The following is a 14,979-nucleotide window of genomic DNA, read 5'->3' on the forward strand; positions in this document are numbered from 1 at the left end:
GAGATGAAATGTTAAAACGTCATATCATAGTAAACCAATGGTGTCTCTTCCTTCAGTGAGAGCTCATCAAATCAAAACACATGTCAAACGGACATCTCGAGGCTGCCATTCACATATCGCGATATTTACTTCAGCAGTGCTTCCATCATGGCAGGCAGTAAGTTGGTGCTAGAAGGAAGAGTAAGTGTAAAAAGCTTTATATTAGGGCTCAGCGTGGTCATAATCCCTTTGGTCAGAACCTGGTTTGGACATCTCGACTGGGTTTTTGATTATCTAACGGAAACTCCCGGGAAAATAGCTATTAGCATCTACATAGCAGTTATCAACGGCCTCTTGCTCATCACATACAGAGGACCTCTGTACAAGGTAAGTTCACGTTAGCTCAAAGCTAGCTAACTTCCTCGCTGGTTCCACATTCTACCTCAGTTGAAGGAACTTTAAACACGTTTCAGCGCTGCTCAGCAGGACGGTGTTTAATCCAGCACATTGAAACTAATAGTCTTATCTGACATACTTCACTTTGCCGTTTAAAGTTGAATGTTGCACTGCTAATGTTGGCTAACTAAATCCTATGCTAGCTAACATAGCTGCCCGTGTAGTTAAGCTCATTAGCTGAAGCGACGTTGATGCGCTTAAGATAGAAACCGGAGGCAGGTAACGTTAACGGTAAAGCTGCAGGGCTAAGTATTCATGCTTCTGTTAATAGCATCGACAGGTTTTAACTAAGCTCCTCATAACTCACTGTTCTTCCATATAATGCTACTAGAAGTTATGTTGCTTTTTAAACAGGCAACACATAATTAAAATAGGTGAGTGTTGATGAGGAGTGTACTGTAACTCTCTGTTAATGTGAGTTAGAGGAGGGTTAGTTTGTTTCTGTATCTGTATGTCCCGGGATAACCTGACTGTCCTGACCTGTTGTAGGTGGCTGTGAGAGCCTGCTTTCTGGGAGTCACTTTTGGCTGCGGCTTAGTTATAAGCTGCTCTGAAACCACCTGGACACAATTTGGCTGGTATGTAAACACATTCAGATGTTGTTTTGTCAGCATCAATTTCTTCTTTTTAAGTAACATGCACTGCTGTGTACAGGGTTCCCTCAGTCATGAAATTCCTGGAAAAGTTATGAAATTAGAAAAAACTGTTTTCCAGGCCTGGAAATGGTTTGGAATTAGGTGAATGTTTTGGAAAAGTTTTGAATTAGAGATGGCTCGATCTGATAACAAAGATAACGATATAAGACAGGCTGCATGAACATGGACCCCCACTTTTACCATGTAAAAAAAATCAGTAGATTCATTTAATATGAATATACACATAATCAATTTCTATATTTAGATTTTTAATATCTTCTAATATGTGATCTGGGGCCAAACGCTTCCTCTGGATGTAATTGCAAAATCTTCCTGCCTATCTTCGTTAAACTACTTAAATGATGGAAATGGGGTAAAATATTATGGAAAAGTTTTGAAAATTCATTGGTAAAAATGTGTGGGAACCCTGTGTATAGAAATGAATTGCATAATATCCCTCTGACCTTTTTTATGTTTTACATTTGAATCAGTGAATTAAAATAGTGTTAACTGCTTGACTAATCGCTATAATCATTCCTCCTGCTCATACTGACCATTAGGAGATCCCTTCATATTGCACTTACAATGGAAGTGATGGAGGACAAAATCCACCTTCCGTGTAAAAATGTATTTAAACACATCCAAGTGAGTCTTTTTAGTGCCAAAGTCCCTCTTTGTGTTACTATACTTCCACCACAGGCTATTATAAACTATTTTTGCGGTAAATATGTTGAACTTGGTGCAGTTTGTGCTGCATTTCCTCATCATTCCCTGTCATGTCATTGCCAACCTCTCTCACTCTCTTTGTGTTTATCTCCCTGCATCAAGGCATATTGGCCTGAGCCAGCAGGCTAAATAGAGAGATGCTGCCAGACTTGTGCAATAATAAACTGTAAACTAAAATAATTATTATGCAGCTTTTTTCCCTCTTTTTTTCTAAATCAAATCACATGGTTCTATTATATATTCTGGTCTGGGAACCCTCTGGTTTAAATCCACCTGTCTGCAGCCAGGTGATAGCATTTTGAATGAAGACAAAGACCCAGCAGCACCCTACTGAACAGTCACAGCCAGTCAGTGAGACTTTACTTCCTATAGTAGGCTATCACTGACCAGTGTTAATTAACATGGGTTCTGTCCGATCACAATCAAGAATTGTTGTCCCTGCCTTTTCTGTTGTGTGAAATGTTGTTGTGTTTTTACCCTGAGGGACCACAGTACACTTGACTGTTCATCTAAGACACTTGAAAAATAGTGAACTTGTCCTTTTTAAGCTCTAGAGAGACACACTTGTAGTCAATGTGCTGTATTTAGTGATGTAAGCCTGTTACAGTTTGAGCATGTCTCTGCAGGTACATGTGCTCCCTGTCGTTCTTCCACTACTCGGAGTACCTGGTGACGGCCATCATTAACCCTCGCAGCCTGTCCCTGGACTCGTTCCTGCTCAACCACAGCGTGGAGTACACCCTGGCTGCTATCTCATCGTGGGTGGAGTTCAGTGTGGAGAAGCTTATAGTTCCAGGTTGGTGCATCTCTCTGTCACTGCACTCAGTCCACTCTGAACTGTCGTATGTGTTTTACTGATGCCACCAGTGTAGACCCTGTTGAACTGACCGTCAGCTCAGGACATGGACTGCTCACACACACACACACACACACACACACACACACACACACACAGCGGATGAGCCGGGCCGCATTCAGAACAACAACCAACGTTACACTGCTGTGGCCAATCAGAGGTAGAGCTGTATAACAGAGCAGTGGTGGAGTATAAAGATGTTACTAAGAGGAGGGGAGGTCATTTCTCTTCATTTGATAACTTTAAATGTAAAGAAAGAAGAGATAAAAAAGAGGAGGAAAGCTGAGCATAGGGAGAGAGAGCAGCTGTGGTCGAGCGAGCTAGTGTGAATGAAGAAAGGGAGCGGTGGTAGTGAGAAAGCCGCACATTTAGATTAATACAAAGCGATTTTCTCCATTCTCCAACACACACACACACACACACACACACACACACACAAACCTAACTCAACCCTGCAGCGGTCCACCACAACACCTGATTTAACTTAATAGTGTCCTTCTACAGGCTGCCAGTGTCTGAAATGTGGACCTGAATCAGGACATTCATAGTTAAGAGAGTTGGTGTTAGAGGGGGTCAATGATGCTATATAAAAATGTCCTGTGCTTATGATTCATGCTCAAGACATTTATTCATTTTTATAACTACACATTACTGATGTTTTTGTTTTACTCATTTAAAATTTGACTAGAGCTGCAACAATTATTTAATTAATGGACAGAAAATTCATAATTATTCATTTAATAATCAAACCTTCATTTTGGGTGTTTTTTTTTTTAAGCTAAACTGAAAATAATCATCAATTGCAGCCTTCCATCTTGCCTAGGATCATCTATTGTTTATGTTCTCCTCCCAGTTAGAGCACAGTCCAGCTCACCTGCACACTGAGCTCATGTAACAGCTGCACCAGTCTCACCTTTCACTTTTCCACACAGTTAAAAACAAGAAAAGGTCAAATCCAAGTATACGGCTGAACTGTGTATGGTCACTGTGTGAAATAGTGGTCAGTTTAGAACAGAGGCAGTCAGTGGTTGTGAGTGTACTTGAAGTAGCACATCACATGAAATGGTTAAGCAGTTACATGAACAATACTTCCCACTCATATCTCAGGATGCTTGATTTGAAAGAGAGCTTGTTTTAACTATTTGAATGATGTGTTAAGGATTTCAGGGAGTCCAGCAGACAGAAGCAGGGGTCCATCACAGATCCTACAACACCTTCATCTGAACATAGCACGATAAATGTCTGTCCTGTTGTCTCTCTCAGATATGAAGCAGCTGAACTGGTTGGGTTTACTGGGTCTCTTCATGGTGCTGTGTGGTGAAGGTCTGCGCAAGGCGGCCATGTTGACGGCCGGCTCCAACTTCAACCACATCGTCCAGAATGAAAAGGCCCAGAGCCACGTCCTGGTTACTGATGGAGTCTACTCCTACTTCAGACACCCCTCCTATGTGGGCTGGTTCTACTGGAGCATAGGAACACAGGTCTGAATCTGCCTATGTTTATGTTAATACACTCATTACTGACAAAAGAAATCACGCTGAGGTTTATTAATATGACTTCTTCTCTGATTCCATTCTAATGGTCTCTGCTTTGATCATGTGCTAGAATAAAAGGCAGCATGCTAGGACAGTGTTGTTGTCTTGTGCAGAGAGATCTTCACATGTTGTGTTTGTTGACTGATGAGTGTTGTCTGTTGCAGGTCATGTTGTGTAACCCCGTGTGTATACTGGGCTACACGATAGCCAGCTGGAGGTTCTTTCGGGAACGGATCGAGGAGGAGGAGCTCTCCCTCATCCATTTCTTTGCAGAGGACTATGTGGAGTACAAGAAGAGGGTTGCTACCGGGCTGCCCTTCATCTCAGGAATCCGCGTCAACTAGACCAAGCCGCTGGATACTGGACCTAACAGACTTAAAGCACTGAAGCAGGTCAGACCTGGTGGATGTGTGGCATTAGCCGTGGCTGCCCTCCAGAGGAGGGGGGGGGGGGTGACCGTGCAGCTGGCTGAGCCCTGTAGCTCACAGACAGAGACCCTGACAGCTGGTGCAGCGGTAGGCAGCTGGGCTGCTGTTTTTCTACCAACCTCCATAGTCCACTTAGAAAGGCCAGACGACCAATGAATTCCATGTATTCCAATAGCACTCGCTCCATCTGTTTCACTTGTTTCCGTTTGCATGCTCTGACCATGCTTGGTTTTAACTGATGACCTGTTGTGTTGAAGAATGATGAGTCAGCAGAGAGTGAAACGAGCCGTCTTTGATGTTGTTATAATGAATGTTTCAACTTCACAGGAAATCCACCAGCTTCAAAAGGTGTGATTGTTTATTAATATTTCCACTGAAATCTGTCATCTGAATATAAAACAATCATCCCCTGTTGTAGAGCTCCTCACCCTCCACTCTAGATCTAAAAAACAAGACCAGTTTCAGGACTTGAGGCAGGCCAGTTCTGTATGAAATGTGCAGGAAAAATGACATGGGTTTAGATTGAGTTTAAAACTCCTCGGATCCTTTTTGGATCAGGTGTTGTCTTTTTAGTTTTGTTTTTAAATGAATTTATTCTTGTCGTTTTTCCTCATCTGTTTCACATTAGATCTGTGAGTGAAGATCTCTCCTCTGTACTATTTAAAGATGTCACTGGATGACAGCTGTCATCACTTTGGATTCACAACAGTTACAAACAACAAAAACGGGTCAAAACAAAAATGATTGTAGAAACCAAGTCATGCTATAGTTCCAAAGCTCCAACATACGTAGCATATTTATCAATGTAAGCAACAGCTGTGACACATATACATATACATCACTGCAGTATTCCTGAAGTGTCCCACATAACTTTCTTTTTCAAAGGTGGAGAAGCCTCTCAAGCAGTCCGGAACATGGATGTCCACATAAAACCAGAGGAAAGGGAACATTAGATTATATAAAGTTTTCATTTAAAAGTTTATCCACAAAAAATTGTATTTGTATCAGGTTTTTTAAGGCAGTACAATCCTTGTAGTGGAGCTCCATCACTTAGTTAGACAGTGACTGAATATACTGGCTGCTCTATGTCTTAACACTGTAATCCACTCAGGCTAAAACACTTCAGCCACTAGTCAGTCCTTTTGGTTTGTATGACACATACATTTCAGGTGTTTTTTGGAATCATTTGATATTGAAGCCACCATTCTTAGTTCCATTTTGTCCTACATTTAATTTATTTGGTCATATTTGTGTACACAGAGGTATGAAAAAATAGATCATTAATAGTGATCATTACCTCCTGTGTTGTAGCATCAGTTGTTTTTTTTTTTTTTTAAAGAAAGAGAACTTTGCAGAACAGCACCATGTCCTCTCATTTCCATCAGCATGAGTTCATTATCATTGTGTTCCTCTGTTCACCTTTCATGCTCACTTTGTGCTAGAAAGCAACCAAATGACTGAGTTGTGTGTTGGTAAAGGCTTGCAGAGAGAGGCTGAGTCTCTACAAACCTACTGGTCCCACTGTGTGATGGAGAGATTTGGTAAAAAATAGTCTGCAAAGATGCTCTGTATGTAAAGTTTCTGTTTTTAAAGGAACCCTGTGGAGTCTCTGACCACTAGTGGCACTGTAGTGCATGAGGAGTGTGTCTGTGTTTGTTTACAAAAAAAAAATATTCATGGCTTCACAGGGTAACTTTTAGAAAAGAATTTTCTTCTTTTTCAAAATGTGTTAGAATACATGATTTGGGGAAATTGTGCCATTGGTCACCTTGTATACAAACAAATGGGGAGGGGGCGGGAAAGTCAATTATTAATATATCCCAAAATATAATAAAATAAAGGGCAAATTTATCAGAGCTTTATAGTATGTACAGAATACCCTTGATTAAAATGTTCTGCTCATTTGTGTGCACGAATGATTGATTCAAGAGCAAATATGAAGTAGTTGAGAGTTTTTAACATGAATTTGAGAGTAGGACATATGAATTCTAGCGCACTATTTATTCAGACATATTAGTTCTTTGTTTCCCTCCATGACATCTGCTGGGCCTGTAGTTGACACAGATCGAATGTTCCCATTGGAGTAAATCCTGAAGTAAATCCTAAATGAATAACCATTTAATTGGTTGAATGTACAGACTTTGCACAATAACAAATTGTACAGCTGTATGGTCACAAGCTATCATGAGTGAAACACTGTGACTAGACAGTCTAATTTGAAGTTTGGAGAGAATATGATAATAAAAATTGGCTATGAGCTTGAAATAATGAACTTTGGATATTAATATTACAAGTTACAGTTGTATAATTATTAGCATTGTAGCTGTATGCTAAACATTTAGCTTGTTACCTTCACTCAACATTGTTTTTGACAGTTAGCTTGGTGTGTATTATTTTACCACTTAAATGTTTCCATGCTGAAGTGTTAGCTCGGCTCTGACTTAACATTAGTCTGTATTACATACACTACAGTAAGTCCAGGCTTTTACCACTAACATTAACACAGGCTAACGTATGCTAACGTTGTAGCATGTTAACAACGTTGATCAGTGTAGCATTTGGTAGCTTCAGCTTCGTGCTACTATGACTTAAAATACAGTATGCTAAACTATTAGCAGGAGAGCTAATATCACTGCTAAGGCTGGCGTACTGACCCAAATATGACATTAACAAGAACTGTAAGATTCACACCCTTCTTTACATGTTCTTTAAGAAGATTTATATTATGTTTAGGCAGAGTTCTCATATGTCTGAGATATGTACAGACAATGCTTATCATTTCAAAGTTTGGCTTAATTTGTTAATAATAATAATGCACCCATTGTGAAATTGTCAATACCGATTTTTAAAATAAGAATTTGGCCGATAATGGATATGATGATGTTATTATGTTTTGTTGGTATTTATTCAACAGGGACACAACGAAATGATTGTAAAAGAAGAACTGAATTGTTTTAACGTAATTCAGCCCGTTATTATACTTTCTTTGAATGAACACAAATTCATTTTGTTTTAATTAATTAATTAATTATTTTAATTACCTACTTAATTACCTACTTAAGAATTTTCAGCACTTCCATATCTAATGCTGTCTGACTCTGAACATGGGCCACTAGTGACATCGGTGAATTGTATCTTATTTACCGATAAGCTGATGTTAGTCAACAAGGAGAATATCAGCTGATACCGATATTTGGCCGATAAATCGGTGCATCCTTGTTAAATGTGTAAAAACGTGGTTTTATTGCTCAAATTTAAAAAAAACAGCACTAATTCATCACTACTAATTCTAACACTCAGGACCAGCTTGGAAACTGAAGATATTCAACCAAAAACATGCAAAGTTTTATTTTTTAATTGATTTGTCTTCATGCTTTAGTGTTGACCAATGGCACAATCTATTAAATACAGGACTTTTGTAATGCAGTTCAGAATGCATGTGTGTGTATACACAGGTGTGTTTTGGGATAAGAAAGTTAGTCTGAGTTTAAAGTGACACACTTGTAGCATATACAGTATGTGTGGAGTGCACTGTGTAGGGTTAGATCCTGAAGCCGCTGTATGCAAAACTGTTCACATGATAATGAGTTGAGTGATGCAGCATGGCAGACCTGAGCTGAGTTTGGATTTGTTGCACTTTTACTGTATAGAAACACTGTTTATCTTAGGCCTGTATTAAACACATGTCACTCTGACTGAAAACTGATGGCTCAATACCGTGCATTTATTCACAAAGCAGGTTTTCTCAACAGCACTTCGAGACAATTATTATAAAAAAAATGTCTTTATATCTCCCATTAGCAGACATGATTTATGATAGAGTGAGGTCAACAAAGTGGACAGGCTGTATCACATTTGGACGAACGGACGACGTGATTACGATTAAGATATTTTTTGTCAAAGTCTGAAAAAGCAAATATTATTTTGTCACACAAAGAAAGAGATCAATTTATAGATGACACAGATGGCTTTTGTATGTCTAACTGATCATTGAGGAAAATAAAGTTGTGAGCTGTGTTTCATAAAGCCAGATTACAGCTGAGCCAGGCTTACTGCAGTAAATCAGGCTTATTTTTAGGAAAAGTTAGCCTGAAAGTTTAAGTCTTGAAGATAGATTATGTAACTTTTTAATGATGAAATAAAATGATCTTGAAAATGATGAGTTTAGTTAATAAGCAATACCACACAATCTGGACAGTCGGGGCTTTTCTTCTATCTATCTGCTTACTAGCAGTTTATAGTAATACATATTAGACTGAATCTATGACACTTAACTGCTTGCTGGCAGCTTTTCTTCAACAAACCTTGAGTTTCTGTCTGTCTCCTTCCTTGCAGAGTTTAATTTCCTCATTCAGTCATTCTGTATCAAAGCACATTAATTAGCAGGTTTACTTTCTGTCAGAATCTAAATCCTGGTGAGATATTAGTTTGTAACTCAGGACTCAGGACGTAACTGTAAAGTTACCACTTTATCTACATAAGTCATTTCTTTGAATAGGTTTTTTTCTCTCTCACACATTTAAATATTACACAGCATGAATTCAGCCTCAGCTCAGAATCAAAGCTCTGCATGTCCTTCTGTGACTGTGCACGCAAGACAGCTGTCAGTTTGTCAGAGCTGCTCCTGCACTGAAATGTTTACTACACATTATGTGTCATTTAAGTTTAAATAGAGTAAAAATCAGTGTGAAGCTTCACACAGGGTCAATGAATAGTTATCTGTATCACTCATGATGTGCTCAGTCGCACTGATAGAACATCATTCCTGTAATATTGGTTTATATTCTAAATGTCTAGAATAACCTCAAGTGCAAATCACCAAACACATGGTTACTGGATCGGACTGAGAGCTTACAGTCATGTCTTTATGTCTTTAATTTATATATTTTTCTAAATCTTTACCTATAATTTTCACGTTCAGTTGTTATTGCCTCCTGTGTTCTGTCCCCATCAGATTGTAGCTGCAGTCAGATTCCATTTTATCATCATTAAGAAAATAAGTCTACTAAATGATGACAACAATGAATACAACTTAATTGTTTTAACGTGTTGACACTTTAATTTAAAGATACACTTTTACATTTTAAGGTGATAAAAAAAAAATCCCTACTTGTTAATCAATCTCAGATCAGTCCCTCGGATTGAACGGCTGTATCAATCGATGATTTGACGTTTGACTCGTAGAGCCAAATGTGACGCATGCGCACGGCTAGCTCTTCCTTTCTGCTAGCTTCTCCGCCATGGCGCCTATAGTAAGTCACATCGCGTGTCGATAAAATCACAAAAACTGCGTGTTTTTGGCTGCGAACGCCTGAGAAAAAGGCTCGGAGTGTAACGTCGGGCTTGTTCGAACAGCTGTAGCCAGGTTTTAGGGACTGGGGTCGTGATTTGACATGTTTTTTTAAGTGGACACACATGTAGCGGAGTGTTTGTGGCCTATGGCTGCCTGTGTGCTAACGTTAGCGGGATGAAACACCGTCGACTGAAACACCACGTTGTGAACCAGCCAGCCTGTGTACAGCCTGTCTATAGCCTGCAGGACAACACGCTGTATTTAACTAGTTGTATTAAAATGCACTGTTTTTATTGTAACTGTGTAATTACGTTGCTTCACTTGAACGTTGTCTCTACGTACTGTGAGCTGCTTGTCGGCAAACTAGCGAGTCTACAGAGAATGAAACATATGAACAATAAACTGCTCTATTGTTCATATTCTCTAGTCTTATAGCGTTTTTTTTAAAGTTTCTATCGAAGTGTCTTTGATTAAATATATAGTAAGAGCCTGTAATAAGCTTCAGTTACAAAAGATTGGTTCTGAATAAAAAAAAAACAAGTCGTATGTCTTGTTCGGTCTGCGCATGTGTCAACAAACAGTTTATTGTCTCCAGAAGTAAACAGACTATCATTATAAAGAGTTGACATCCTGTTGTATTAACCTCTCCTTGCTGTCCACTCACTGTTTTCTGCTCTTTTTTTTTCATAGCAGAAGAAGCAGAACCACGGTAAAGGTGGTAAGAAGAAGAAGCAGGTCTTAAAGTTCACACTGGACTGCACCCATCCAGTTGAAGATGGCATCATGGACGCCGCCAACTTTGTAAGTCCATCACTGTCACTCACTCACTGGATACTCTGTGGAACGTGAAGTTTCCCTCATGCTGAAATGAACTTGTATAGTATGAAAATCATGAAGCTGTTGTAGTGTTGTGTAATACTAACATAACTTTAACAATAAATATAAAAATGATGTTCTCATTATCTAACATAAGCATGTCTCTACAGGCCAAGTTTACACATTGAACACATTCAAATATAACACTGGTATGTTCTGAGCAGTAAAGTATATGAGATTAAATGCTGTATTTCTAGGCTGCTGAGTGTATATTTGACCATATTTGCCATAAACTGATATTGAACAAGTGTTTTCAGATGAAAACGGTGTATAATGAGTGTCAGTGGTGTGTGTGTGTGATGTTTTTACTAATGTGGTGGGGGGGTGTGTTGTGTTTCTAGGAGCAGTTCCTTCAGGAGCGCATCAAGGTGAACGGGAAAGCTGGCAACCTGGGTGGTGGTGTGGTCTCCATCGAGAGGAGCAAGAGCAAGATCACCGTGTCCTCTGAGGTCCCCTTCTCCAAAAGGTAAGACACTCTCATAGTTTATGCACACCTGCCGAGCTGTGCGCATTCAGTGTACGAGTTGTTACTTAAAGGGGCACAAAATATAAGCCAGTAGTCTTATTTTTACTTGTGAGTAATGGATGAATACAGCCGAGCCAGTTGAGACAATAAGCTGACATGACTGCTGCAGGAAGTCCCCTAAATCAGTAAAGTCCATGTGTTTCTGTTTCACCTCTCCTGCTCTCAGATGTGTCCACTTGCTTGTGATTTTATATAGAGTAGTACGTTTCTGTGTGAAATGAGCTCCAGCACTCACAGGTTTGATCTACCTCTGACTGACAAACCCAAAAAAATTGTGTAGCAACAGGTTGTTGCTGACTTTGATGCTACACAACCTGTTGCTGTCTTTTTAGACACTGAACTGCTGACAGACATTTTTATGGTTTGAACTTCACCACAGTGCAGTGTAGGGTGCACAGTTAGCTTAGCAGTACCTATAGAGAAGGTTTGTTCTTCTACCTACTGCCTGCCTACATGAACACACCAGCAGTGACCCGAGGAGAGGAAGAAATGAGATACTAAGGGAGAGCTCTGTGTGTGTGTGTGTGTGTGTGTGCGCGTTGGCACAGTGTATCTGTAACTCAGCCTACTCTAGTAACATTTCAAGGAAAGGAAACAGCCACTATTGCAAATTAAGTACATATGTAATATGTGTAATAAATATACACACAGCAGTGATTCACATCTAGGTCTGAGTTCATCAGCTGACTCGTAAATGACAAAGACACTGATATAAAGTCAGTCTCATGTGAGTGTGATGGAGCAGATAAATGTGTGTGTTCATCAGTGTACGGTATGTAAACAGGTTTATGTTTCAATCACACTACATGTGCTTTAGGTGTACTTATTTGTTTTACACATGTAACTACGGTGATTGTGTATTGGACTCTGAGGGCTTCCAAAATGCAGGTGACCTACACTCAGCACTGTACAGCTCAGTCTCAGTCTGTACAGGTCTTTATTGTTCCTGAATGAGCCACAGAGTGTTTTAAAGCTTTATTTTTGATAGTGCATGTCATAGAGTCCAACTGGAAACAGAGAGAGAGGGGAATGACCTGCAGCAAAGGTCCCCTGCCGAAATTGAACCAGGGACACTGCCGTAGCTACCAAGGCACTCCTACAGTGTGTGTTAGATTCTACACAAGTGATATTTTTACTGTATGAACAAATATAACAAACATTACTGTTTCACCGCTAGTTTGTCATCTATAGTATTATGATCATACTATATGTTTAAATGACTGTACAACTATATCCTTTTGCTGTCCAGTAGAGCCTGACTGATATTATTGACCGATATCCACCTATCACAGATATATTGGTGTCTGTGAATATGTTGTTTGATATGCGCTGATATTTTTAAAAAGTTATGGTAGTTAAGTTATATAAGCATGATTTTATGTATATTTGATCGTTTTTATTAATTCAACTTAAATACATGTATATTTGTTTTTTTGTTCTGTGTTTTTAATTCATAGTTGATTATAATGATTACATTCCCAGCTGTGTTTTTAATGTTAGTGTAAAATATCAGTATTGTTACACATCTTTGTCAGTGTCAAGTGAGTAATAACCACATTTGAGGGATCACTGCAAAAAAATGTGTTAATATATATATTCTGTACGTATAAGATTATCGGCCAATATATCCATATCACAACTTTTTTGCTTCCTAATATCAGTATCGGTATTGGCCCCTAAGATACAGTATGGGTCGGGCTCTACTGTCGAGTCAGATCAGCCCACCAATCAGTAAACAGATGGAGGTGGACAGGATGTTGGATCCTCTATCCTCTGAAACATTAGTGTAGTGTAAGCAGTAGTGATGTGTTGTTACCATCACACAGAGCTGACAGCTGTGTCTGCTGACTGCTAGTGAGAGAAATGCACCTCAGTGTGCAGCATAAAGAAGATTACTGTAATGTTGAGTCTTTCTCAATACTAAATACACCATGTTCAGACTTGTACACTCACAACTCCAACTGAGCTCCACTCTGCTCATTAAACTGTACTATGACACAATCACCTCAACTCTAACTACAATAACACTGTTATACAAGAACCAACCTAGCTGACCGTCACACAGTTAGTTGTGTTAATTAATCTGTGATGTCTGTGATGTGTTGATTAGTATAAATGTAGTCATAGATTAGTGTTGAGGTGCAGTGCTATGTGGACATCAGTCCACAGACAGAAAAACATGAAGCTTCACTTGAAATGGATGCAGTTACAAATATTAGATTCAACATTGTTTTCCAAAATGAATTATATCAAATATGTAAACAATGTAGAGACATCAGAGCCAGTCATTAATAAGCATCCTGCTCTCAGTATGAATCACTGTACTGCTAGATCACATTGACTTTGTGCAGCTGTTCATAGTCAACAGTGCACATGACTCCATCACGTAGATCAGCTGTGCACATTGTATCATGTTATATCATGCTGACAGTGACAGGGCGCATCTCTTTGATCCGAACCGACACAGCCCGTTTGCTCATGCTTCGGGGTTGTTCAATAGAGTAATTGCAAATAAATAATGTTTTAATGTGTAACTATTGAAATATTCACACAAGGGCTTTTATAAATTCCTACAGTGTTGCAGCACTGCCACCTTTGCAGGTTAAAAGTTAATGATAGAGACTTGAAGTGAGGAGGAGCAACACGTCTCCGGCTTGTCAGCGCAGCGGTGTCGCTCACTTTTGCATGCATGTGATGCAAAACATTAAAAATAACGTCATTATAACAAAAAACGTGCACCCCCCCCCGCCGATTTAATCGTGTATTGGCAATCTAGAGCAATGACAATCTACAATTTGAAATTTAGAGGCAATCACACAGCCCTATGGCTGTGAGTATGGACTCTTTGAGTTGGTCAGCTGGACAGTGGAGTTGTGTTGAAACAAATATTGAATGAATCACAGATGAAACACTGAGCTTTCAGCTTGTTCAGTGCTGTTAGATATCATGGTGACCTGTAATGATTCACTGACTATATGAATATGGATGATGTGTCTCCACTTCCTGCTGCTGTGAAAAAGTCAAGCCAAAATTTCTTCTTTTCTGGAGCAGCCATCTTGTTTGTGTGACATCATTTGGGTGGCGGACACGCCCCCTCAGCTGACCCCTCCCTTTCTAAACAAAGTTATCAGAAAAAGGAGCAGCCGGACAAACGTCAGTGTGAAAAACCACATGACAAAACATCTTAAAGAAAAGATAATTTGACAGGTATTTAGATTTTTTTAGTTTGACTCATGTCCATCCAGATGTTTTGGCTTTACTTTTGGGATACTGTCATCTTTATATCCAATCAGTGATCAGATCCAGTCCAGATGCAGTCCACACCTGTACTTTAAAGGTTTCCAGACATTGATGGTTGTGTGTCTTCCTCTGCAGATACCTGAAGTATCTGACCAAGAAGTACCTGAAGAAGAACAATCTTCGTGACTGGCTGCGCGTCGTGGCAAACACCAAGGAGAGCTACGAACTCCGCTACTTCCAGATTAACCAGGACGAAGAGGAGGAGGAAGATGAAGATTAAACACAACAATTCATCTGATTTTGTACATTTAAATAAATGTTGTTTACAGTCCATTGTGTTGTGTGTTTGTGTTCGTGTGTGTGTGAGTGTGTGTGTGTGTGTGTGTGAGCAGGCAGACTCACCTCCACAACATCATTAGTTGGCCTTAA

The 14,979-nt window shown here is 39.5% G+C and overlaps 2 protein-coding genes across 3 annotated transcripts; both read left to right on the top strand.

The window, feature by feature from the left end:
- The first annotated feature begins 147 nt into the window (after positions 1 to 147).
- icmt (isoprenylcysteine carboxyl methyltransferase) lies at positions 148 to 7,153 on the top strand. The gene is made up of 5 exons (XM_062427041.1): positions 148 to 366; positions 925 to 1,013; positions 2,423 to 2,592; positions 3,916 to 4,133; positions 4,352 to 7,153. Exons 1-5 carry the CDS (start codon positions 148 to 150, stop codon positions 4,529 to 4,531), a joined length of 876 nt encoding a protein of 291 aa, XP_062283025.1. The 3' UTR covers positions 4,532 to 7,153.
- Positions 7,154 to 9,814: 2,661 nt separating this feature from the next.
- On the top strand, positions 9,815 to 14,881 carry LOC133987471 (large ribosomal subunit protein eL22). 2 transcript variants are annotated; one of them, XM_062426854.1, is made up of 4 exons: positions 9,815 to 9,867; positions 10,599 to 10,709; positions 11,126 to 11,250; positions 14,686 to 14,881. In XM_062426854.1, exons 1-4 carry the CDS (start codon positions 9,856 to 9,858, stop codon positions 14,828 to 14,830), a joined length of 393 nt encoding a protein of 130 aa, XP_062282838.1. In that variant the 5' UTR covers positions 9,815 to 9,855; the 3' UTR covers positions 14,831 to 14,881. The 2 variants fall into 2 exon arrangements, with proteins under 2 accessions (XP_062282838.1, XP_062282840.1); XM_062426856.1 differs by having other exon boundaries at positions 10,602 to 10,709.
- Positions 14,882 to 14,979: the final 98 nt, after the last annotated feature.

The sequence above is a fragment of the Scomber scombrus genome, chromosome 10 (assembly GCF_963691925.1).
Source record: "Scomber scombrus chromosome 10, fScoSco1.1, whole genome shotgun sequence".
NCBI lineage: Eukaryota > Metazoa > Chordata > Actinopteri > Scombriformes > Scombridae > Scomber > Scomber scombrus.

Coding starts and splice junctions, on each gene's coding strand:
- icmt (XM_062427041.1), top strand. CDS start 148: ATGGCAGGCAGTAAGTTGGTGCTAGAAGGAAGAGTAAGTGTAAAAAGC. Junction 2,593..3,915: donor GGAGAAGCTTATAGTTCCAG/GTTGGTGCATCT, acceptor TGTCTCTCTCAG/ATATGAAGCAGCTGAACTGG. Junction 4,134..4,351: donor ACTGGAGCATAGGAACACAG/GTCTGAATCTGC, acceptor TGTCTGTTGCAG/GTCATGTTGTGTAACCCCGT.
- LOC133987471 (XM_062426854.1), top strand. Junction 10,710..11,125: donor TCATGGACGCCGCCAACTTT/GTAAGTCCATCA, acceptor TTGTGTTTCTAG/GAGCAGTTCCTTCAGGAGCG. Junction 11,251..14,685: donor GAGGTCCCCTTCTCCAAAAG/GTAAGACACTCT, acceptor CTTCCTCTGCAG/ATACCTGAAGTATCTGACCA.